The sequence below is a fragment of the Rhipicephalus sanguineus genome, chromosome 2, assembly GCF_013339695.2.
Source record: "Rhipicephalus sanguineus isolate Rsan-2018 chromosome 2, BIME_Rsan_1.4, whole genome shotgun sequence".
NCBI lineage: Eukaryota > Metazoa > Arthropoda > Arachnida > Ixodida > Ixodidae > Rhipicephalus > Rhipicephalus sanguineus.
In genome coordinates this window covers 53636713-53661128 of record NC_051177.1, presented here as the reverse complement: position 1 = coordinate 53661128, position 24416 = coordinate 53636713, and the positions used below count along the sequence as shown (strand labels likewise).

The following is a 24416-nucleotide window of genomic DNA, read 5'->3' as shown; positions in this document are numbered from 1 at the left end:
TTACTTATACCAAAGTAATATACACCAGCAGAGTCCAACATGCGCCGTACAACTCCTCTCAAGTTTCAAGGAGGCTATCTGGGTAACAGTTGGGAGCATTCGCAACCAGCCGGACAACACATGGGTGGCCCTGAAAAGGGCCGTTTCATGGCAGGCAGCATTTGCCAAGTTTCAGTAAGGTTGAAAGTCGGGTGAATTGGTGACAGGCATCTGAACATGTAAAGCAGAGCACAGAAAAAAGACAAAGAGGATTAATATGATTCAACAGGACAACTGTTGCACTTGCCACTAGTTTTTCTTTTAAAAAATATGTATATAGTACATACCCACAAGTGCACCACATGCAACAATGACTTTTGCTCATAACGGTGCTTAAAAAAATTTGAATGTGTGCACTTGTGCATATGTGTATTACCCCCTCCTTTTTTTCCCTTCAAAATAAGCTAATTGCAAGTGCAGTGGTTGGCCTGTTCAATTGTATTCCTCCTTTCATGTCTTGTTTTTGTGTGCTGCTTTACACATTAAGATGATCTAAAGCAGTCTTGGTTCATGTTGGGAAGGTAGGCGAAGGAATTTGCTGCACTCGCAGGACTTCGTGGCCTTTTGTGTTGCAGTGGCTGCACTTCAGCAGCCTGTAGCAGATACCCAGCTCGCTGTGTCCATGTGACTTCACTCCAGGTCCGAAGTCACGGGCAAGAGAACTGACGATTTTGGCCAGCTGATCGATCCCTTGGCCTCTGTGCACATGGTACCCATCAATTGCTAAGAGCGCACGTCGTGGCTCTTTCGAGGAATTGAGAAACCGATGCTGTAGGAACAAAAAAAATTAGTGCAATTAGGAAAAATGTGATGCATTGAGACAAGAAAGAACTTGCAGATCAACTGAAGTCACTAAACAAAAAGAAAGGGAAGTGAACAACATGGGACCACAGCCTACAGTTTCATAAGATAATGGAAAAATTTGGCAACATAACGTGTTGCTAGTATGCTGCAATGTGAAAATTTTTCACTGCTAGATGGGGCTCAGCCGGAACTTTTGAAATCAATACACGCTCCTTTGAATGTTTGCATTGCCCCTGTATATGTGGCTTGCACCAATATCACAGCTTGAAATTACATAGCCATCCACCCCGTGTGTCGGAACGGAACTAAAACCAAAAACAAAACGAAAAGATATTTTGGCCGGAACGAAAATAACAAACGTTATCTATTATTTCGTTCCAGAGTGAACCGAAATATTTTATCAGTTTTCAGTTCCCGGGAAAACTTGGTGACCTGGAACAACCGAGGTCATGCAACGTGAGCAATAATACATATGTCAGGGTATAGTGTTAGCGCTTATCTCATGCAAGAATTCCAAAGTAAAGATGTTCAAATTTTATGAAAAATGAAAAGAGTGGCAACCAGAGCTGTTTATATTAATGCAAGTGGACTTTCGTGTGCCAGTCACACTAGTGTGGAGAGGGCATTCTCGGTGCTGAAGTTTGTTTTATCAGAACAGCGGTCTTGCACCCTCGATGACTGGGCTGCTTCTGAGAAAATGCTCACTCCCTTGACACAAAACATAGAACCTGCTCAGAAAATTCGTAATTCACTTTTGAGAAATTTAAATACAGTAACTTGGAAGGGTGCTAGTTTTGGGGTTTTGTGTGGCTGGCCCAGAAGCCCCTCAGGGACGAGACCAAGACAGACCAGCAACCATCTTTACTCTGCGAGCCTCGGCCGCAACTGCCCGCTGCCAGTGGCTGCTGAGTGCGAGCTGCGAGCGCACCATCGCTCATCATTCCCTTCTTCTACGGCCAGCACGCTCGCAGCCACCGCTTCTATACTGCCCCCCTCCCCTCCGGTGAAACTGGGGAGGAGGGCGCAGTAGCCGCTATCCTTGGCCACAGCGGACAGCACGTGGCGTGCACGACCACACGTCGGCACGGTTCGTCCACCACGTAACCAAGGTCCCGGTGTTGTCCGTGGCAACTGGGGGCTCCGGGGCTCCGCATCCATTTTCGGGTTAGCAGTCGTCGTGGCAGCCGCCTTGCTGCCACCGTTTGTGGTTGCCTGCTCTTTCCTGTTGCTGACCTCTGGTTCTTCCTTCCTATAAGTGTATAGAAGCGTATAGACAAGTATAAAAGCGGCGGCTGCAAGCGCGTCGTCCGTAGAAGAAGAAAACGAACGATGGCACGCTCGCAGCTCGCAGTTGTGGCCGAGACTCGGCGGAGTAAAGATGGTTGCTGGTTTGTCTTGGTCTCCTCCCTGACGGGTTTCTGGGCCAGCCACAGCCACGACACCCCACATAGCTCGCGCTAGTCTGTAGCAATTCGTCGTACAGTTACTTGCGCTCCTCTGAAGAATGCGGGAAGAACGTGTTTTACCCGTCCCACGTTCTTAAGAGGAGCGCAAGTTTACCACAAATCCTATGTTTTTATCGTTACTTTACCTTCAAATTTTCGCATAAAAATAAGAACCGTTACAAAACATTATTTTTTTAGTTCCGGAACAGAAACTGAACTTTTTTCGGTGGAACGAAACTAAAACCGAAACGAAAAACATTTCGTTCCGACACCCTGCATCCACCATTGCGATGAATCACTACTGAAAGCTGACCAACCACCACTGAAGCTATAGTGACAGTACTAGAATATGTACCGTACTTACTCGAATCTAGGCCGCTCTCGATTGTAGGCCGACACTCGAAATTCGCAAGGCCAGAAAAAAAAAACTTAATCATGGTACTCGAATCTAAGCCAACCCCCCACTTTCGCACATTGTTTTTTATAAAAAAACATCAGCTTAGATTCGAGTAAATACGGCACATGCATTTCAGATTCAATTAATGGTTGCCTGCACATTTGTATAATGCCCCAACTGCTTTGACACTAACGCAAGGAAGCAGCAGCCAACGAAAATAAATATGAATATTTCAGCCTGCCATACATGGAGAACACGTGCAAGCATCCAATGTTCATATGTGAAAGACAACAGTGTTAGAGGAGAGAGCCTGGTGCGGATAATAGAAGAATTTTGACACAGCAAGCCTGTGATGTACACTTCACTACATAGTCAAAAGTCTGATAAAAACTTGTCAGATGGGGAAGGTACCAGATTAACATATTAGAACGCGCCTCAAATTTTTTAAAAGTACATAAAATTGATGCTTCGGGACCACTATGGCCCCATTGCTCACACTAAAAAAAGCATCAGTGGGGCGCCTATGTATAGCCTATGTGCCACAGCGTGCAGGTAGGGCAAATTACCAAATGTACAGCTAGTTCCACATTTTTCCGATTTCATAAAGATTCCATGAGCAAACATGAAGATTACTACTTTGTAGCAGATAGAGTGTATTCAGATAACATCGGTGCATGTCTGTGGACCCCTTTAATTTCGCTGAAAAAAAAAAATATTTTGCTGTATGAGTCCCTAGGGCCACGAAACCAATGTTAGTTTTGCGAAAAAAAAAATTTGCCTAAGTCAAAAAAATTTGGACGGAAGTCTTCACTCAGCAGAACTGCTTTTCGCGAATTTCCCGAAAATACGATTTTGACGAGATCCTACAAAGAAATTATTGCAGCTGCGAGTCAATTTTTCTTGGCTTACTGTGAGTAACGTGCATTTATAAATGTTATGTTGCAGTTCTGTTGCCCATAACTTATGCAAAAGAAGTTGCAAATACGGCACCCATTGCTCAATAATGCTCTAATTTCAGATTTTTTCACTCCGCGTCTATAATACTCGAAATTTCCCAAATTTTCCAGAGATTTGCCACGCATTAGGTTAACCATTGTGCTAAGTATGATTGCCGAGGATGATGTCAGACGCAAACCATAAATGCATATGGTAAGAAACGTCTCTAAAAATAAAATACTTCGAAATTCAGTTTAAAAAAAAGGCCATCTTCAATTTTCTTTAAACTCCCCAGAATTAAAGCCAAGCACGTGCTCTAACTTAATCTCTAAAAACATGTTGCATTATTTTTGTTAGATAGGAGTTACAAAGCCACCAAAGTGTCCAAATTGACGTCAAGTTCACACACAACCACTTAAAGGGGTGGTGCCATCAAATTTGTGGCTTGTGCATTCTTTGTTGCAAACATTTCTTATTGATCTAGGAAGCATGAGACACACTCCCAAATTCATGTATTCTCTCGAAACTATTTCACATCGCCTTATTTGTATGAACGACTTTCGGTTTCGGTTTCTGGGCGACAAGTTGGACACCGACATCACCGTGTAGGAAGCTAGAACAAGTGCACCCACAAAGTTGTGACACATGCAGTGCTGCATTGTCTGCTCTCGCACACAGATGCAAGCAACCGTCCGGACGCCTTCAAAACTTGCTAAAATCCTCCATCATCCGCAGATGGTCGGCGAGCTTTCAACAATGACTGGTAAAACCCGTTTTGTCTACGTAACCCAACAGCAGCACCACATTAGTGAAAAGATGTTGCGTGGAGTTTTGCACAAAACTCTCCACAGAATGGTACTGCACTGTTAAACGGAACGTCTCAAACAAAGGTGAAAACCACCTAACGTTATGGAAATTGCAAGCAGTATTGAATCCATTGCAAGAGACTCTTGTCTGCTGAGACAGTCATTTCATAACAACTGACCTACCTTCATTTTAGAGACTAAAAACATGAATTCACTTCACAAGTGCAACCAGTACTTGCTGGAAGCAATCCACACTAACCAGCTGCTGAACTCACTGAATATTGGCATGACTCTGCTGCTCACTACCCGAGGCCAGCAAATGCTGCAATGACATTGCTGTGCCTATAGTCGGGTACAACTTTAGAAGACAGGAGAGGCCCCGCCCAGATGACCGAAGCGCAGCAGCCAATTGCCTCCGCGACTAAAGAAATAGTCCCGCTAGGCATGTTAGGCATGTTCTCCGTCGGCGGGGTCACCGGCCGTCCGGCTCATGACGTCACCTGAAGTGCGCGCCTATTGGTGGAGGCTCGTATGCATCCGCCTTTGAGGGGAAAATGCCGCTGCCTTCTAAAGTTGTACCCGACTATAGCTAATGAAAGCTGTGATGTTGAGAGGGTTCTTTCAGCTGAGGTACAGAGTCGTCCACTTCCACCTTGAACACCGCACCGTGCGGCCAGCACTCCGCGGAGCGCCTCTCTTGGTTGCTTGGGTAACTAGCGCGTATGCGCAGTGACAGCTCTAGGCGGAGCCTTCGCCGCGTCGTCTGCTAAAGCGCGGCAGCTCTGCCGAATTGTACTTGCTTTGCGGTGAAGCTAACTTCGCTCTTGCTATGCGCATGCAAATCCAGCATCCGGCACGGTTCAGAAGAAGCGAAGCGACTGCACCTTGTTCCGTCTAGCTTTTGCTGCTAGTGTTTTCTTTCATTTCTGGATGCGATCTCACAACCAATAAACCTCGGTCCGTGCATGAGTAAACTTTCACAGCCGCGCTTGAACTCCTACAACTAAGCAACTCAGCTCCTTTGAGCCCAGTAGCCAGAATGTTCCCGCTGCTCACGCAAATGTTTTTGATCAGCTTCAAAGCTAGGCGCCGCAAAATTGGCGATAAATGCATGGTAAGGTCTGACATAACAGCTTTAAATGTGCGAAAGTTTGGATTGTTACTCGCCTGAAAACAAAAGGATGTGAGCAATTTGCCAATTTCAGAGAAGTTACATTACATTCAGGTGTTATCAGCACTGCTGCCTTCATGCGCTAGCGAATTTAACTCGCCAATACGCCGCCCTAATTTGCTACTCATTTGCAACCATGCTTATTCGTACCATTCATGCAGAAAAATGAAGAAGCATTCTAATAGAGTTTTCAGCTGAACTCATATCACGCGATCAGTTCACCAAAGAAGCGCCGCTGACAAATGATTACTTCTGTAAGCAGGCGCTGAATAAAGCTTGACTCCCTTTTTATCGCTAGGTGACCCAAAGCACCGCGTATCGCTTTATATATTTCTTGGCTCAAAACTTTAGCACGAAGCAGAAAGTTTTCCGTGAGCCTTCAATTCACAGCGCAAACTTATATTTTTTTATTGTCGACTTTGTGTCGCCAAACTTTCAGCTGATGAAAACAACCGTGTGAGTAGCGGGAATATTCTAACTGTACGGCACAAAGCATCTGAGTAGCTTAGTTGCGGGAGTGCCAGCCCGGCTTGGCGATCTTACTCATGCACGGGCCAAGGTTTATTACTTTTAAGATCGCATGCAGAAAAAGAAAACAGTAGGTAAAAAAGCAGTGCGGAACGAGGCGCAGTCGCTGCGCTTCTCGATTTCCATGAGATTAAGTTACCTTCATCGAAGAGCAAGCGCGATTAGGGCGGAGCCGCTGCGCTTTAGCAGACGACGCGGCGAAGGCACCACCTACAGTTGTCACTGCGCTTGCGTGCCCCAGCCGCCCGCGAGAGACGCTCCGCGGAGCGTTGGCTGCACGGTGCGGTGCTCAAGGTGGAAGTGGATGCCTCTGTACATCCAAAGGTGAGACAGCTCTCGAATGAAGACCAACATGCTGCACATGCAAATGGCAATGTACGTTAACAAGGACGCGTAAAAAATCGGTGATCAGCTTTTTGTGAATTAAATGTGTCTTTTCCTAGATGTTATCAAGGCTCTTTACTGTCCTTTTGACTTATCAATTTGTGTAAATGTATTTCATGTAGCATTTCTAAACTAAACCCCCCCAAAAACATGCAGTTCAATGATGGTTCCACGAAAAATGTGATTTCTCTCAAATTACCAGCTTGAAAAATAGCACCCAATTTTTACCCTCTAATTTGAAAAAATATAAAACACAAAAACAAACCACCGTAGTTATGCAATTTGTGTTAGAATGCTTTGGCTTCCTGTGCGACACAATTTGTACAAACCTCACCACCAGACAGGCATAGATGAGACTCTGGCTAAGAACATGTGCAAGGTTGTAACCAAGCTGATCATTGCGCATCATAGCAACAATAAGGCCATCGTCATCACCATGACCAAAAAATAATGAGCCACCGATCAAGACAACAAATGTGTGTGTGTGTACCTTTCATCACATTTACCACCAATCATAACAAGAAACGAGTTCATACATTTGTTCATATTTGTGTGTTATGTGCTAGACAGCTTCACTGGTAACCTGCCTTCACAAAATGGAATGGCTCGAAATTTTTATCACAATTTTACGCACCAATTCAGTCATACACACAACACATTGTAAACAGTGGTAGTTTAGCACAATAGCAATAATACGCCAGCAAACGAGCAAGGCCTTATCTATAAGAAAGCAACATTGTGCTTATAAAGCCCCTGTTGCTGTGGTTCGTGTTTGTGCACTCAGCATGTATACGCACTGCGCATAAGCACCACGGCTTGACACAGGTTGCCAGTTCCCTTAGTCACAGTGATGGCAAAGCCGCCTCTCAGCAATCACTCCTTTTGCCTTATAAAAGCATAGAATAAAGTGGGGATGCCTAATAATATAGATTGTAATATCAAGCACGAATTATGGTGCATGTAAAGAACAGAAGACTGTACAGCAATCCGAATGGCTCCTTTGCACAGTATGAAGGCCTGTCCACCAGGCTGCACAACAAACCGGTTTTTGCAACATTGAAACACATTTTAAAAATGCAAATCCTGTTGAAACTGCAAGTGTGCTAGATTCTATCACTATAATTTACGGTCCTTCCATTTCCACTAGGATATGATAGCACGTTCTAGCCAGTTAGTTGTCTGTGTTTCTAACTTAGAATTATTATGTTTAAGCTGTTGCATTAACGTAGACAGAACTTTCAATGGCAAACTTGTAAGGCATATTGGGAAACACCCAATGGCTCTCTATTGATGAATAAAAGGCTTTTACAGGGCTCTAAAATTGCCAAAGCTCCGAACGAGTGTGACTATTGGTGTTGAATCCTTCGTCTGAGGCAAGCTTTGAGATTGGGCTAGTTGCTAATCCATCTTCAACAAAAAGGGTAGGAGTGGACAACAGACAAAGAAGGGAACAAAGACAACCGTTCCCTTCTTTGTCTATTGTACACTGCTGCACTGTTTGTTGACGATGAACTTCGTTTGAGGTTTCTAGTCTCACTGATATAAGTCGTATCAAAGTTCATGCGTGGAATTTTGTAGATTACCCCTGGTAACTTTTATTGCTCCAAGAGGTCTTTAACATGTGTGAGCTGTCATGTTACCTAGTTTTTTGGCATCTGGGAAATTCTCACACAATTAGTGTAAAAAAATCTTGCAAGTGACTCGCTTATTCCCTGCACCATGGGATGCCCACATACTTTTGCTGTTCCCGTTTGTCCTCCCAAAGAATCAAAGTGCTCCTTAGACAAATAGTTTCCAGGAGGTTACCCACAAAATGCGTGAACTGTGACACATCCTACATTAGTGGAACGAAAAGTTCAAACAAACAACAAAACACCATAAAAAGTGCCTTGAGAAAGGCAAGACATGCTCAAACACTGGTGGATAATTATTCATTACTAACCAAGCGATTAATTTGGACACCACTGCTCTAATCGCAATGAAGAAAATCTTTATACATCTGATCTCAAATGTGGTATGTGTGCAACTTACTTTAGCTGTACATGTGTTGACCTACCCAGGATATACACCAGCACCCACTGGCACCTAGGCCATAAATAATCACCCTCTTCGCATTCTTTATTGTGAACAAGGGGCCCATAGTGGTTCTGAAACGTTAATTTTAATTGTTGCCTTTTCAAAAGGTACCTCACATACATGAACCCATTTCGTCGACAGGTTTTCATTCGTCCACTGAAACAGATCGAGATAGCAGTGACTTGTGGGCTTTCATTTATTCAAGGGTAACAAAAGTTACCTAACAACGTCATAGTGAGTTGGTTGTCACTGAGAAGATGCGGACACTGGCGGTTTTCTGAATTTGGTATCACCACATACTGATGTTTCAGTCAAACATTTCTTTTCCCATGCCTTGAAAACACTGTCTTACTCTATTAGTGGCCTTCGGTGAGAAAGGCTAGGATGCTTGTGTCACTACCACTGCCATTGTTGATGAACCATTCCACGGACATTGGAATGGTTTATCAAAATTGTCTCTAACATACGAGCCAGCTCATGTGACGGCACATGCAAGCCATGTATTCTCAAATGCCTCTACTAAAAATGGCACCACGTTGCCTCACTCCGCTAAATCTAAATACTGAAAAGCATCCTCACTGTCCATGTATGTCACCGTCTTAAAGAAAGGGCATTAAATTTCAAGGCCTTGTTTTCCACTGTGTATAATGGCCACATGCAAGATCACTAAAAGGTGTGCACGTAAAAGGTGTGCACGTGCTTAACGTGCATTGTCACCTTCATTTCGGTATTTTCCCTGTATCTCAACATCGTGTGAACGCCTTGTCAATAACAACAGTCAGGTATTTCAGATGAACGCATATACACGGGAGAAAATTGCTAGGAGCACTTACAACTAAGTTTTAAAATTCGTTAGAATGCGGTGCGGACGGTACGCATCTACATACCGCTTTAATCGGGTCTGTTGGCAGTGCAGGTTTACCGTGCAGCAATACGGATATGCCATATCGTCGTGGTCGGCATGTCAGTATTTTAACCCGCAAGACCTCTACCGCATCACTTTACCGCAAGCAATGAGCAACTAGCGCGGCTAAAAAGTTCTTAAAAAAGCTGCGTGCCGACCACGACGGTACGGCATTTCCCTCAGCGGCGCGCACCAGTATGTCAGCGTAAACTTACCTCGGCGTTCAAGATTCGAACACACGGCAGGCGTTTCAGCGTAGCCGTCAGCTTGCGGTTCAGCAAGCGCGTTTTCTTGATCTGGCGCTCCGCATCGGCGTCTTCAGAGCTGGAGCAACGTGGCAGCACTTTGAAGACGTATACACCACGGGGGCCACATCGTGCTGCAGTTGCAGAACTAACTTCTAAAATATAAAGAAAATACAACCTTCAGTGACTGATGCCAAGCATCTCACAATTTCAGAATACGTACCCCTATATTGTCGCATATATCTTGAGGGTCCGCGTTGGCACTACTGCAAACGTCGTTACCACCAACGTACAAAACGACAGTCTACGCGCTGAAAGTGCATCGCAGAGACGGCCTCAGCCATTCGCACAGCGTCAAAACCACCAAAACTAAATGTGCAGGTCTCGACGGATGTTTTCAAGTGAAGGCGACTCCTGCACATGAATTTAACCTGGCTGTCGCCTATCACCACACCGCGCAAAGAAGGCATAACTCAAACAAGGCCGGCGACTGCGGTGAGGGTACCGAGTAGAACATAGGCAAGTAAAGGCTGGGGACAAGGCCGAGGAATCGTCGGATCTTTCCCTAGCTACAACAGTACCTGTCTAGGGGCAGGGAGTACCTCCCTATGGGAACGTCAGATCCGGTTTCGCGCCAAACCGGGAGAGCCCCGACTCCGGGGCCGGGGATACGCTTTCAATTTCGCGAACATGTTTGTGCGCTCCACTTTTAAGTTGTGCCGGTCTTTCTCCGCAAAACAAGCGTCCAAGAAAGCTGAACTTCCATACATAAACAGGTGCAATGAACTGCAAAAGCATTTGCAAGTGCCGCTATTTGATAAAAACGAGGCGCCTTTCGAACCCAGCGTCGCTGAAATGAGAGCGGCTGAGGGCCTCTTCGTTAGCCGGCCCAACCATGAACTCTCTTTCATAACGTCAGCTGTGCGGCCTGAGCAGTACCCCCAACACAACATGCCAGAGGTGATACGCTACTATTTAACTAATACATACATTGAGATTTTCTCTTATTTGTTGGATACCCGTATTCCATTTGACCGCGCGTACTCTATGTATTCTACCGTTATTCTTCCTTTCCTGCTTCCACAGCGATAGCAATACCAGAACTCCTACTTTCATAGCCAGGCACCAAATGTAGCTAGTATGTATGTGCGATGAACCGTCGCACAAAGCGTTTAAGCTCGCACCGCTTACCACACTAGTGTAAGGAAGCGCTCAAGTCAGCCTTTTCATCTGCAGCTGACATTCTTGTCGTAATTGTTTTCAGGTGGCGATTATGGGAATAAGCAACGTGGGCAAGTCGTCACTGCTTAAAGCCATATTTTCTCAGGCTCCTGAAGTTCGCGTCAAAGTGTCGAAAACTCCTGTAAGTATTGCTCGAAACCCGCTTTCTCGTCAGCGCAACGCGTTCCAATTGCAACTTTTTTCTTATTTTTTTATTGCCTTCATCGACAGGGCACTAATCAAAGTACGGCACACGCACAGCCATGCAGATACGTAGCAGAAGTGGCAGCCTAGTGCAGGTTGGTGCAGAGCTAGAACTGTTTCACGCACAGAGGTGGCTCTAGAGCAACTCTGATGATGAAACACTGTTTGCAACCAACTCAACGCCATCAATCCCATGTGTAACTTGTCAACATTGAATCTAGTTCTCTTCATCTGCTTCTTCACTCTTTGAATGTTTCACTTTTTCCTGTGCCTTTCAGCTCTACTTGTGTTCTTGTGTGTTCATGAACCAACTGTCTGTATATTCAAATCAAGAACACTCCTTTTGTTTCAGGGACACACGAAAACGTTGAACTTTTTCGCGGTTGGCAGGAAGCTGTGCCTGGTCGACATGCCCGGCTATGGTTTTAGACAGCCAAAAGACTTTGCCATCTTTTCATCGCAGTTTCTTTCAGGTCGCAAAAAGTAAGCTTTCTGACTCTTGTTGTAGCTGTGTAAGTGGTAAACCTATTTGCTGTGTGGTGTTCATACCTCGGAGGCGACCTGTTCATGTGGTGTTCCATTGCAGTTGTGTTATAAATGCTGCAGTTGTTTTGTAGGTAAGTTTTCTTGGCACCTATCATTATTGACTGTGTTATGTTATAGCCTGAAGAGGACATTTCTCGTAATGGACGCTGAGCAAGGCTTTCAAGACTACGATCAAGATGCCATCGAGATGCTGGAAACACTGCAGTCACCATATGCTGTAAGACCCCTTTTATTTCATTTTATTAGCATGGCATGTTTTTCTAATACCTACAGAAGTCGCCCTTACCAAGAGACGGGTTTTACTTGGAAAGATGCAACGTCAGAACAGGTGATGACAGTTGCTCGGAAACTCTTGTATCATCTTGGCATGACGTCGTAGATATTGATGACATGTGGTAGGGCCATGCTGCAATTTTATTGAAGAAAACAGGACTGCAATGTTTCTTAAATAGCCAAAGAGTGACCCTAGCAAACTTCAGGAACCTTTACTAAACCAGGACAACCTGAGTGAAAAGTACAGTACTTTGAAATTCTTGACACCTCATTGACATACCAGCAATGGGCTTCTTTCTTGAAATTTAAGAAATGAAACATTGGCATGCATTTTCTCTTTTAATAATCTATCAATAGCAGTTACCATGAAATTGACGAAAATAGAGTTTTGAAAGTCTACTTGGTCAGTCTGAGCTGATTTTGTGTGTTCTCTTAAGACTTTCTTTAAGTGAAAAGTTACCCATTGGTTTGCCTCTTACTGATTTTAACCATCAGATGTGTCGGCATGAAGTTTGATGGTTGATGCCTTTGTCTTAGCTGGTCCTCACCAAGATCGACAAGGCCAAAAATTCCGTCATACTCAAGAACCTTGCATTTGTAACAGAGCTCAGGGACAAATACATGTCAACGCTTTGCTTCCCTCAGCCATTCTTGGTCAGGTAAGCCAAACAGTTCATAGCATTTTATCTTCTTACCTCTGTGGGCACGCAAGAGCGTGTTGCTGTCTTGGATCGCTTGATCTGCACTTCCTATTGCTCAAATTTTGCTGAAAGTCATTACAGACATGGCAATGTGAGTGGTCATTGATCCCTGAAATGTTTCCATTTTATTAATTAAAACGTGCTGACCATAATTATCAGTTCAATACATTTTATAGTAAGTTATTGATAACATCATGGCACTGCATTTTGTCTTATCCATTGTGTATTTGTTTACATGAGTGGAGCTTATAAGCAGCTTATAACTTGCATCGATTGCCATGTTTTCACACATAAGCACACTGAAGACTAAAAAACTTATTTTTTTAGTCTTGAGTTTCAGAATCGTTTTCTTTTTTCCTTGTTCAAGAAACAACAGGGTGCTGGGACTAAAGGCTAAGTGCCTGACGGAGGACCCATCACCCTTGTGCACAATTCTTACAGTGCTCATTATTATACACTATATCAATCAATATTAATCAAGAACAGCTATCGTGGCACCCAGTCCAATATGGTGACCCAGTCTGACATGACGTTTTTCTTGCTTGAAGCTTCTTTTGATGGGCTGCTCTGCTGTCACAGCTTCCTCAAAATTGCATATGGGAACTCGTCCTTTGCTGTTTTCTTAATGTGGGATTGGAAGATGTTCTGACATAGCAGACGGTCATCGTACTGGGTTTTTTCATGTAGTCATCAAACCTTGTAGGCTCTGCCACTTTCTTTAACAGTGTCTTTTGTCCTAAAATTGTCCTTGAACTTCACCGACCTCATTGCCAAATATACTAAAGTGCCTGGCACACATGTTACGTAGTATCAGACCGCCTGCTCTTGCGCCAGTAGACTACTCAGCACCCCTCCATTTGTGTTCCTTTCAGTTAACTAATGTGTAACAGTCAAGTCAATGCACAAAAAGTAACCAAGAACAGCTGTTAAGTTCTTTCAGTACAGTGGCGTAAATCACAAGGGGGGGGGGGGTCAGGGGGCTCCTGACTCCCCTTGTATTCAGGCTGAGGGGGAAACCTCTTGCAGTTGTACCCCCTTGAGATATAACTTTCAAACATCCTATTTGAAAGGCTTACAGTTAAGCATAGTGCACTCGCCGTAAAATGAACTCTGAAATCTGAAGCCCTTCCAATGAGTAGAAATGAAGTACAAGAGTGAAAGCTGTGGATGGTTTCAAAAGGCATTGTAGAGGTCATGCTTTCTGAAATGCTACGGGTAACTTCCGACGTGCCGTAAATGTTTATTATGCTGGCCTCTGGAGCACAAAGTAAAGAATCCACGATCATCTACCGTTATTTGTTCATGTAGACGATTTGGTGGTAGCCATTGACAATGACGTATGAATGCGATTGCTCGAATATAATTGTGTTATTTCAAAAATCACTGGCGAATATAAACACGCTTTACAAGAAAGATTCCAGGGGTAAATCTTGAGGGGCTAGCAGCATACACAATTGGAGCTGAAGTTAAAGAAAATCTGTTCCTTTATGCATTATAACAAAGTGCTAGGATTTTCATTTGACGGTTTAACCCGACACATATCAGCTAGAAGTATGCTAGAGCATATACCTTTCAGTTACACTTAGAAACTGATTTTGCCAACTATTGGCTGCTCAGGCCCATGCTCGTTTTCTTTTTACTTTATTTGAAAACACGATTTTAGTTTTATGTAATCAAAAACGAAAGGTACATTTATGGAAAAGAATATGACTGTCACGGCATGAAGATGTGTCTCCCCTTGAGATTTTTCTGGATTTATGCCACGGCTTCAGTACGATGCTCCTAAAAAGATCAGTGCCTTACACTCTGTGTCTGCGGACCTCCTAGTCGTTCTGCTCTCATGTTTGACCCATGATTATTCAGAACTGGACAAATGCTACTCAAGCAGATTTTGAAAGTACCACTAAATTGGCCATACATTTCACACACAATAAGGTGGTTTGACTTGGAATGTCTGAAATGATTCTCTTTTTCTTTGGCACAGGTTTTCTCAGAAATTAACAAATCATTTTAATTAAAGTACAAAAAATTGACATACAATCACACTTCCTGCATATGTTAAAAGCACATTATCGAAAACACCATAAAAGAGTCCAGCCTAGAATATCTGAGCACTCTGTATTTATCATGTACAATATCGTCCCTGCTCCTACAAGCAACCTTTTCTTTCCTTCATTACAGCTCAATCACCCGTGAAGGGATTGCTTTTCTGCAAGCATTTATAGCACATATCACTGGGCTTCTCGATGTTGAAGATGCACGATATGCACAGCCCCCATTGCGCAATAGGTGACCGTATCTAGGTGTCGTACAACTGTATAGACAAGCATACAAACCCATGTGTTTTTATGTTGCATTCATGGAATACCATAGGTGTTCGAGAAATGGTAGGTAGTGCTGATGCATAAGCTAATGCTGAGAAATAAGGTGCTCATTTGCCTACACATTGCAATGTGTGAAAATATAAGGGCTGCCTTAGCAACATACTTGACAAGATAAAAACCCTCTTTATTTGAACCGAGAGAGCAACTTGTGAACACTATTGGAAGCATACCCTATCAAAGAACTGCTTGATGATAAAGTGTGATATGCAAAAAAAATGCACTTGGTACTGCACTTTGCAATTAGCCCTGTGCTAGCTACACAGTCTGCATCAAAGTTTTCAGGTCGTGAGATCTGATAAAAATATGAAGACCAAGTGCAGCCTGGTATCCAGGTTTCCAGCATGAAAACGTAGACAACTATAGCGTTGTAAGGGCTTACTGCCTACAACAACAAACAGCTCATAAGTTCACCATTTTGTAAGCTTTTGACATCTGTACAGGCCTGCTGCATTGCACTTTTAAGGGCTGTAATCAGCAAATAAAGCCAGTCAGCAATTCTCTGGTTCATCTTTTGTGTATTCTGTTTGCACGAAGATTTCATTTCCTGGTAAAGAACGAGTGAGTGCTTCAATATGCAAGCAAGCCCATGGTGAAAAGAACAAACCCATGCAATATTCTATGAACACATTTGCTGTGCACGGCAAAACTCCATCGATGCATCTTTAACTGTGGAAAAGGGTTTGATACCAGAAAACATAACATCTGATAACACTTGCAAAAGCACTGCAGATGAGACAAGTAGCTGCTCTCACCCGAAACCTTATATGAAACTGAATAGGAAGTCAAATTAGTTATAATATCAGAATCCCTTCTATTAAAGCTTGCTAACGCTTCAAGTCAGTGCGACAGTATGAAACACTTCATTGGAGCATTCGGAGACATGAATCACATTAAATTGAGCTTGTAATTTTTAGACGGCGCTTTGGTCAAATTGTTGAATGCAACAGCCTCTTTTCGAGATCTCGGTCTTTTTCACTTTTCACACAGCCTTGCATGTGGAAGTAATTGCACAAGGCATTAGAAGTAGCAAGACAGCTTCTGATGGCATCAATGCAATGCCTTCTTGTAGGAGGTAGCCAGAAAAAGTGGCTCCTTTGGCCGCCTCCTTCTTACTTTTGTGTTCATGAACATTGTTAGGTCTGGTGATGATCTGAACATGGCAATAATTATCATCTCTGGAGCAGATTCTGGGAAGTGACCAAATTCAATAATTATACAAGCTCATTTACTTGCCTGCCAAGCAATCACTATGCTGAGCCCTGTAATGATAACGTAAGCTTCTTTTTTCTGTATTTTCGAGTTGTACTTGGTACACATGCATGTGAAACAAACAAAGTGTATGTTATACTTTATTCAATCGTCATAAAAAGATAAGGACATGTTACAACACATAAACACTGCATGACAGTCATTTCACTTGAAAACTGTTGCAGCTTATGCTGCTGCATGCTCATAAGTCTGTAAAGAAAGGAAGATAAGTAGGTGTGGTGATAGTTATCTTGTTATGTCATACGGTCACATTTTTATGTACACTACATGGCAGTCTCTCAAACTTGCAGGCTCTTTTACCAAGGGTTGTTGTTTGGCATATGTGTTCATGCATCAGAAGTACAAGCTGAACTGGGCTTTATGTGCCAGCATACCAGCATATAGCCTGTAACTGACTACATATTTTGTAGCACTATGGAGTACCCTTTATCCAACTAGTCCTAAAGGCGTTTGTAATCTGTGTACTTGGAAGAGTCATTCTTTTGTGTGTTGTACGCTCTGTGTATCAGAGGCCATTCCTTGCTCCCCTAGTATCTGTGTGGTTATCACGGTTGTTTCAGCAACAGCTTTTATCATCTTTGCTGCTGGAATGCTCACTGCATGCATAATGTAGCAGTGCGCACATACTATCACGCTTAGCGTAAACATGTTTGTTGGACACTTCGGCATCATTTTGTGAGCGGCAACCACATGTCCACTCCAAAACATGATCGTGTTTGCATAATGGTGATGTAGGTACCAGTGTCATCAGCAGAAGCTGCCATCGCCAGGACGCCAATGCCTAACATCGTCCTCCACGCTTTATGCCGTATGGCAGCTCTAGAGTTTTGTATTTTAGTACTACTAATGAACTAGCAGATGTCATCACGTCTTCGTCGTTGACACAGGTGCATGGTTCATGAAGTGTTATCTATCAGCCCTGGAAATGAGAGGGTGCTTATGTACAAAATGCTGTTTCTCCTTCTTCTCGGCTCCTCGAGTGGCGATGCTTTCGTATAGCTCAGGTTGTCGTCTCGCTGACTTTCTCTGGTGCTGGCCCATGATATGTCTTTGCCCTGCGCTCTGGGAATTTACTAAAACTTGAAGGAAAGAAGAAAACAAAGGAAAAAATATGGAAAAGTCTTTCTTAGTTGCTCTGTCTGAAACTGACATATGCATAGAGAAGCCTTCTTAAGCAGCACAAGTGAACCGTAATTTCAGATATGACCATTGCAAGCTCAATAAAATGTAGCTTATCAAAGCAATGTTAGTGGTTCAGCACCCTGCAGTATTCATGACTGAACACTACTGTTGTTCTTGACAGGAACTGCTCCATCACCACATGATAGACTAGTATGTCATAATTGTCACTCTGAGACTGGAGCTTGAGGATCAAATTTCTTGCCTTCATTGGGGTTGATGTTCAAACCCCAATGTATGGCTCTGGTCTAGTCAGAAATTAAGTGTCCTTATAACTTAAAGGGACACTGAAGACAAATCAGAAATTAAGTGTCCTTATAACTTACAGGGACACTGAAGACAAATATTAAGTTGACATCAGGGTTCTCTCCACAGTGGGTGGCGGTGGTATCGCCGCCCACCGCTGTAGTTCACTGCCCACTCCTTTCGATAGACTATCCGTTGCTCCAATTGACCCCTTTGAAGTGTGCTCCGGAGGAACCAATAAATAGCAACTCCCGCGTGCACAACGCTAGCGAGCCGTGCCTACCGACACTTAATATTGTAAAAAGGAGCCTGAACAGGTGGCCTCGTGGTTTCAAGGGTCTCCAACAACAGTGCAAGTGCTACAACACAAGCGCCCTCGCTTCAGCTTTCTATCCGTGCACCATAGATGCGAGAAATGCGGGACCAGAAATGAGATGTGGATGTGTGTCGAAAGAATAAAGTTTCAAAACTTGAAATTCTTAAACATAATGTATTCCCCTCCCAGCCCTTGCTTTCAAAATGTCCACCCCTTAAAAATGCCTGGAGCTAACCCTGGTTGATGTGTATCGTTGAAACATCATTCCAGAGCTGTGGCTCGTTGGGCTAGTTGGTCACACATTTGAAAATAGCTAAAGCAGCACGAAAGGAGACGTAGCACTAGCGAAGGAACGCACAGGACGAGTGCTGTCCTTCAGAAAGCATTCCAAAAACCTAACGTTACAACTTCATGCCAAGAAAATTCCTAGTTTGAAAGAAACACTCATTTTAGTAGTCCGCTACCATCATAGGTCAGCAAACTCACTTGGGAGTAGACTCGCCCAGACTTACTCAGGCTCAGATGGAGCCGTGAGTCTGAGTGAGCCCAGGTGAGTAATATCTTGGTGAGTTTGAGTCCAGTTGAGAAATATTTTAGTGAGTCTGAGTCCGAGTGAGTCCAGTTGAGGAAAATTTTGGCGAGTCCAAGTGAGCCCTAAGTGCAAAATATATTTCTTGAGTGAGTCGCTCCGCACTTTTTTGCCGACCTATGGTTCTATCTACACAACTTCGGCATTACTATCAGCCTTATCCCTTTGCGACACGGCGTCCTCGTTTGGGGACACGAACTTCAGAGGCGCATCCCACACCGCGTGTTTCTTCAAATGCCCTGAAACTCAGTGTGCACATTCGTGCACGCTTCCTGATTGGACAACTAGCGGTCATTTACCTTCATTGTTTTGCGTATTGCTGCAGAGGATCACTTTGCCGGAGACACTACCGTGTTAGACGATCGTTCGACGTGCCGCGTTCCAGGACCAACGTCAAGAGTATTTTTTTTTTTCTCCACTCGAAACGAATACAACCAAAAAAGAAGGTGTGCATGCTTTTCGGGCCTAATAGTTGATTCTTTTTATGCAAGTATTGAAGCTGACTGATGGCAGAATAATTAGATAATTAGTTACACGCGAATTAACATAAATTACTCAAACTCATACAAAGCAACACATTCATTCAGTTTTCTTTCCTGAAATGTAATACTGAGTGCCTTCGAATCATGCCATGCGAATTTGACGCATTTGCAGACAGTCAATCATAATGCTTGTCTGAAGGGGTTATGTCGGCTCACGTTTATACTACTGTTAATTCCAAGGCACTAGTGTTTATATGCCAGCTCAATATTTGTAGATCAGAAGCGTGAGTTACGGGGTAGGTGGAGGGGGATCAAAAGACGCCAAGTAGAGCACCAATTACGCAAGATATTGGCATTGACGCCAGTGGTTGAAAAAGCTAATTATACGCTAACGGATTCGTGAGTCGACTCACTCACACTCAGATAGAGCCGTGAGTCTGAGTGAGTCCGGGTGAGTGATATTTTGGCAAGTTTGAGTCTGAATGAGTCTGGTCGAGAAAAATTTCAGTGAGTTGGAGTCCGAGTGAGTCTGGTTGAGGAAAATTCAGTGAGTCCTAGTCCGAGCAAGCTCTAATGGCAAAATATATTTCATGACTGAGTCTGATTAAGCTCCACATTTTTTGCCGACCTATGGCTACCATTAGTGCAATTGAAACCACCCGCCTCCGAGAACGGGCTTGTGATGTAGCATTCGCCATGCCCACCCTTTACTGTCCAACAGCCGGCGCAGCGAAGCACAGCCCGGCAAAAACAGAACTGTTGGACCAGCCACATCATTCTCATGAAGAATATGAAGAAGTTCTTTTTTGCATGAATCAAACGGAAAAGCACAAGTTGCATTTTATTCCATCTTGTAATGCAGTTAAACATTCTTTTTTTATCATGGGTAGTTTGAGTACTTGTGACTACTTGTACTGAGGACCTATTATCTCATCGGCCTTCATTCCAGAATGACTACTGGTGGCTCAAATTGTCTCCTACATTTACCTTAAAGGGGCCCTGCAACACTTTTCTGAGTTGTAATGGAATAGGCGCACTATTAGTGCATGACACTTCACGAATCACATGCAGCAAAAATTTTTAGAATCCGTCAAGTACGAGCGGAGTTACAGGATTTGTCACACACTTCAAGCGCTTTCTCTCTCCTCTCTTACCAGTGAGCGCGCTGAAAGCTACGCAGGGAGGGGGATGACAAGGGGGCAAGAAGACGCAGCCCTTCGTCAGTGCACGTCATGGCCTTAACCAATTTCTTTTCTTTTTTTTTCTTCGAATGCGCGGCTTTTTCAGTGTGATCGCAAGCAAGTGTGCGGGCACGTGGCGGCATCCCGCAACAGCCACAGTAACTGTGCACCTTACGATACGCAAATCAGCCAACGACGGTGACTTTGGAAATATGGTGCGGTAATTTGGGTATATGGCATCATTTGTAGAGAGAAGAGGGAGCAATTTTTAGCTGACTTTGAGAATTAATTGTAAATTCTTGGCCGCGTGCTGCACTGTAATGTTTGGCTTGCGTGTTCTCGTGAGCCTCGACTACCGATTGGCAGTGTTTTTTTACAGCGAAAGCTGTTATGAGATCATTTCACCGGCCGTTTTTGGCGCCGTAGTTGTCCGCCGCCGCCGCCGCCGCCGCCGCCGCTGCCGCCGCCGCCGCCGCCGCCGCCGCCGCCGGTGTCCGTAACCAGTATCGCTCGAAATAAGAAAAAAAACTAAATAAGAAAAAAATTCCAGGATGGAACGAGGTTCGAACCTGGGTCCTCTGCGTGGGAGCCCAGTATTCAACCTCTGAGCCATACCGGTGCTTGAAACTGCTTTGCTAAAAGGTCCTATACAGGCTTCATGTCGGGAAGGAACCACATTAGCGTATGCAATATAGCGTGGTAGAAGAGTAAAATAAGCACCAAGCGTAGCACAACGCGAATTCTGTAACCAGGCGTCACACAATGCGAATTGCGCAACGAGCAGGTTGTTGAATGCTTCCAACCCATTACAAAGGAGCATGCCATAATTCTTCATCATCAGGCACAGCATCAACAAAGTGCGCATAATGCCTTACATGGGTTTAGCAGGTACCAACGCTCTCCGTAGAATGACAAAAAATGGAAGAGTGCCTGCTGGCCTACTTCTCAAAAATTACAATTTTTATAGCGTAGTGGGTTCCTCGCAAGTGCACTTGGATTGGTTGCCAAGGAAGCCCATAAGCGCATGATACACTTCCTCTGGGTCTCAGTAAAATTACAATGATTTATAGCGTAGTGGGTTCCTCGCAAGGGCACTTGTATTGGTTGCCAAGGAAGCCCATAAGCGTATGATCCATTTCCTCGGGGTCTCAGTAAAGTTCTTCGCTCCCCCCCCCACCCGTCTCTTTCCCACGTCAACGTATGGTATAGAGCATGACGGGAGAGGGAAATAGCGACCGGGCGTCACCCAATGCAAATTACATAACTGGTGGGCCGTTTAAAGATTCCAACCCATTACAAAGGGCTGAGCCATAATTCTTCATAGTCATCAGTCGTCGCGTGAACAAAGTGCACATAATGCCTTACAGACGTGTAGCTGGTGCCTCGCTTCTCCGCAGAATGACGAATAATGGCTTAGTAGGTGCTTCCAAACTTCACAAAAATTGTGATTTATGGCGTAGTGGGTACCTTTCTAGTGTACTTGTATTGTAGCCCCAAGAGAGCTTAACGGGCTCTAGAAACGCCGCTCTTCCAGCTTTCGCTGTGACTGTGCTGCGGTTTTAGCGCAGGCCTGGCGTTTTTTTACCATGCTCGAAAAGTGTTGCAAGGCCCCTTTAATTTCTCGATTACTAAAGCACCACTGTGCATAACAGTGACGTTTTATATGTTCTCAAGCATTGGCCTTTCACTCTGACAGAAAATGTTATTAGCCTTTCGTGCCCCTTTAAGGGGGTTCTGAAGAGAAACACTTAATTGGACTGATCTGGAACAGCATTCTTTAAAATAACCTCTCTTTGGAAAAGAGGTGCAGTTGGTCACTAGCAAACAAAATGGTTGCCGCACTTTCTGTGTTCTGCCCTAGAACTGCAGTACCAATCGTACCAATCTGACAACACATTCCACATTAAACTTATGTGCATGTGAACAATCTTTATTAGGAAAGTCTTGCAGAAAGTTGCCATGTTCACCAATATGTACTGTAATCACTTTATATTGGTAGACAATAAAACTAGTACCTTGCAGACACTGCCAAAATTTATAACGCCAATGAATTTGCAGGCAGCATCACTACCTGTCATTTTTTAGTCCTCTGGCTCAACACGCTTCCATGCATGGCAAAAGCGGCCTATTAGAAATCTGAGAAGTATAACAGATCCACCTGAGTTAATTTGACATCCTCCAAGTCAACATGAAAGATGTATGAGCTCCTTGAGTGTCTAGGGTAGTTTGCATTACTCTGTCCAGAATAACTGGTCTTTATTGTTTACAAAGTTAGTTTTGCGCAAGTTCAGTTGCAATGCTTACGAGTTTTTGGGTGTAAGACACCTGCCAGTTATTTACACAGAGAATACGCGTCAGAATTTGAAAAACTCACTCTCCATTGGAGCCCGTGTAGTGGCTGTTTTTGTGTCGGTTGCGCTTGAAGAAGCAGAAGAAGACAATGCAGAAGATGAGTGCTATCGGCAGCAGGATGCCGAGGGTCACGCCAGCTATCTTACGTGCATAGCTGGCATTGCCTGGAAAATAAAGCAATCACTAGGTCACTGTCATGTGGTTGATGTAACCACCACTTCAAATGAAGCAGCAGTTTCTGAGCAGCTTCATAGGAGCATGCCTGCCACATGCATTTGAGTTGCAGCATTAAAAATGCAGATCTTGCTTGTACCTGTCCGTTATCCATTAGGTTAGAGCCTAATAATAATCCATGTTATGGGCCAACAGGAGGAATTTGCTTACTTTCTCATTGGCAACAAGACCGCAACTTTGGTAGTTAGATTTATATGTTGAGTGATGTAGTACATGGCTACTGATACAGGTGACACTGATACTCACTGATACAGGTGACATCGACACCCCAGGACCACAGACCGTACTCTTTACACTGCCGCACCTCATGCCCAACTAGACGGTATCCTTCATTGCACGTGAATCGCACTGTTCGTCCCACAAAGTTTCGAATCTCGCTTTTGCGGCCGTTGGCAGGCTTGTCAATGGCAGGGCAGCGGATAACTGCAGGAATAAAGGAATGCTGGTAAATGTGAATTCCTATGCATCAGCAATAATGAACGTATTCATGGAATGTGCTAGCAGAAAGTCATAACGCATGACCAGAAAATGCTACATAGTCAGTGATGAATAATTATTGTGCAGAAAATGGTTAATTGGGACAGTAATGCCACAAAAGTTTGCGTGTCGTAGTGCACATGTTGTGGTTACTTGTAACAGTAATGTGCAATACTTCATTGTTTGTTAGAAGGAATGAGTTGTGTTGCTATACTGCCTCCGTAGACAAAAGTCTTGCACCTTTATTTCATTTCCTTTGTCCACTCAACATTGAAGTAATGTGGAATCTTTGAAAATCTAAAGCAGTTTGCGGCCCCAAGTATCCACCTGGAAAGCACACTCTGATGGTGCTTAAGGGTACAGCATGCAATGCAATCACTGGGTGCATTCTTAGGTTTTGAAAGGTACTGGAAGTTTTCTCATTTTTACTTTTCAATTTTTTTTATGGGCTCTGCATAACCTCCACATGCATCTACAGCTGCTATCCGTGAAATTTTCGTAGTCTACATAAGCTGCCCATGTTCGAGGACTCATACAGTGCTCAGTTATGTTAAATGTTAATTTTAATTTAAGCATCAAATAGTTCTCACCAATTACCACAATTCGTTCATAATGAAGTTCAACTGCCTGCACTCATCTGAAGCACTTGCACGAGGTCTGGCATCTAGCTCATTAGTTATTGTCGAGGTACCTCATTGTGACATGTACTGTGCCGAGCTTCTTTGCACTCATAATTTAGTCAGAGGAAAGATATTTTCAGTAAATAATTACAATAGTGTGCTCACCTGCATAAGTGGTTTTTAAATTCTTTGGAACCCACACAGCGTCTTAATCATTCTGGTTATCCTCTGAAGCTGAGTGGGAGTTTTTCTAGTGAGGGCAGCCCTGTCCAATGTGAGTGCTTATTGGAGCTAGAGCTTTTTTTCTTCTGTGTTCGTGTGTGCGCTGTGTTAAGATGAAGATTTACCAACTTGCCCAAATATCCACCTTACTCAAGGAGCTAGAGTCCACTAAATTAGTCAAACCT

At 43.8% G+C, this 24416-nt stretch overlaps 3 protein-coding genes across 11 annotated transcripts in view; 1 reads left to right on the top strand and 2 right to left on the bottom strand.

Moving 5' to 3' along the window:
- Positions 1–459: 459 nt before the first annotated feature.
- LOC125757145 (uncharacterized) overlaps positions 460–24416 on the bottom strand; it is a 116950-nt gene continuing 92993 nt past the window's right edge. The window contains exons 2-4 of the mRNA XM_049412368.1: positions 9959–10166; positions 9706–9890; positions 460–808 (exon numbers count right to left, since the gene is read on the bottom strand). Of these exons, the coding sequence (XP_049268325.1) occupies positions 548–808; positions 9706–9890; positions 9959–9974 (462 nt within the window). The 5' untranslated portion in view covers positions 9975–10166 and the 3' untranslated portion in view covers positions 460–547. The remainder of the gene's footprint in view (positions 809–9705; positions 9891–9958; positions 10167–24416) is intronic.
- Positions 10408–16587, top strand: LOC119382963 (GTP-binding protein 8). 2 transcript variants are annotated; one of them, XR_007415084.1, is made up of 7 exons: positions 10408–10695; positions 11000–11098; positions 11513–11643; positions 11824–11923; positions 12517–12638; positions 14862–16136; positions 16249–16587. XR_007415084.1 is itself a non-coding variant. In XM_037650898.2 (6 exons), the coding sequence occupies exons 1-6, from the start codon at positions 10426–10428 to the stop codon at positions 14971–14973; spliced, it is 834 nt and encodes a 277-aa protein (XP_037506826.1). In that variant the 5' UTR covers positions 10408–10425; the 3' UTR covers positions 14974–16587. The 2 variants fall into 2 exon arrangements, 1 of the variants encoding a protein (XP_037506826.1); XM_037650898.2 differs by having other exon boundaries at positions 14862–16587.
- The window catches only part of LOC119382962 (protein mesh), a 57864-nt gene continuing 50639 nt past the window's right edge, over positions 17192–24416 (bottom strand). For 7 of the 8 annotated variants that reach the window (XM_049412362.1, XM_049412363.1, XM_049412366.1 and 4 more), the window contains 3 exons: positions 23159–23335; positions 22701–22842; positions 17192–17412 (listed from right to left, as the gene is read on the bottom strand). In XM_049412362.1, coding sequence (XP_049268319.1) covers positions 17334–17412; positions 22701–22842; positions 23159–23335 — 398 coding nt within the window. In that variant the 3' untranslated portion in view covers positions 17192–17333. The remainder of the gene's footprint in view (positions 17413–22700; positions 22843–23158; positions 23336–24416) is intronic. The other variant, XM_037650896.2, reaches the window with a different exon arrangement.

Excerpts from the sequence above, each read along its gene's own strand:
- LOC119382963 (XM_037650898.2), top strand. The coding sequence starts at position 10,426 with ATGTTTGTGCGCTCCACTTTTAAGTTGTGCCGGTCTTTCTCCGCAAAA. Across the intron at positions 10,696-10,999 it reads CCCAACACAACATGCCAGAG|GTGGCGATTATGGGAATAAG; the intron begins GTGATACGCTAC and ends AATTGTTTTCAG. Across the intron at positions 11,099-11,512 it reads TCAAAGTGTCGAAAACTCCT|GGACACACGAAAACGTTGAA; the intron begins GTAAGTATTGCT and ends CTTTTGTTTCAG.